Genomic DNA, 669 nt, shown 5'->3' with positions numbered 1-669 from the left:
TACACTTCACCTACCATATAGCTAGTAACAGCCATACACACAAGCCATAAAGCTTACAATATATATAAATAAATAAAGAAAAAACACACATTATTCATTGATCTTTGTGAAATAAATTAAACAAGGGAGTTTTGGCATAATAAGGGGGGTGGATATGTTCCAAATTTTGCTATCAACTATTGTGTCCAATTTGTATGGATCTTAGTTTTTGTTTCTCCTGCTTCTTGTTTGTTTGTTATTCAATTTCTCTTCTCTTGGTCTTAGTCAAAGGAATCATTAGTAGTATTCTTAAACACTTTGCATTTGGGAGTTCAAAGAAGGACTTCTACTATCATCTCCTTCCATCAGGTCTATATCTCATCATTCACTCTTTTTAATTAGTGGTTATTTATTAAATGCAAGAATTTATTAGTAAGGATAGAATATTTAATTATGACTCAGTAAATAAGATTATTTTTTATCAATTATATATTTAGAAACGTTTTGCACACAAGAAGCCTATAATTTACATTTATATTTATCAGAATTTTACACTCATAAATCAATATGATTTATACCCATATTTTTTTAGAGTTTATATACGTAAATTAGTAAAATTTATTTATTAAAAACAATTTAATATTTATACTAATCAAATAATAATAAAAAATATTAAAAATGGAAAATATT

The 669-nt window shown here is 25.3% G+C and overlaps 1 protein-coding gene across 1 annotated transcript in view; it reads left to right on the top strand.

The window, feature by feature from the left end:
* The window catches only part of LOC107616200 (transcription factor ABORTED MICROSPORES), a 4397-nt gene continuing 3758 nt past the window's right edge, over nucleotides 31–669 (top strand). The window contains exon 1 of the mRNA XM_021112088.1: nucleotides 31–348. Coding sequence (XP_020967747.1) covers nucleotides 195–348 — 154 coding nt within the window. The 5' untranslated portion in view covers nucleotides 31–194. The remainder of the gene's footprint in view (nucleotides 349–669) is intronic.

The sequence above is a fragment of the Arachis ipaensis genome, chromosome B09 (genome assembly GCF_000816755.2).
Source record: "Arachis ipaensis cultivar K30076 chromosome B09, Araip1.1, whole genome shotgun sequence".
In the NCBI taxonomy this organism is placed as follows: Eukaryota; Viridiplantae; Streptophyta; class Magnoliopsida; order Fabales; family Fabaceae; genus Arachis; species Arachis ipaensis.
The sequence above is the reverse complement of the archived record's forward strand: the minus strand, read 5'-3'. Positions and strand labels throughout refer to the sequence as shown.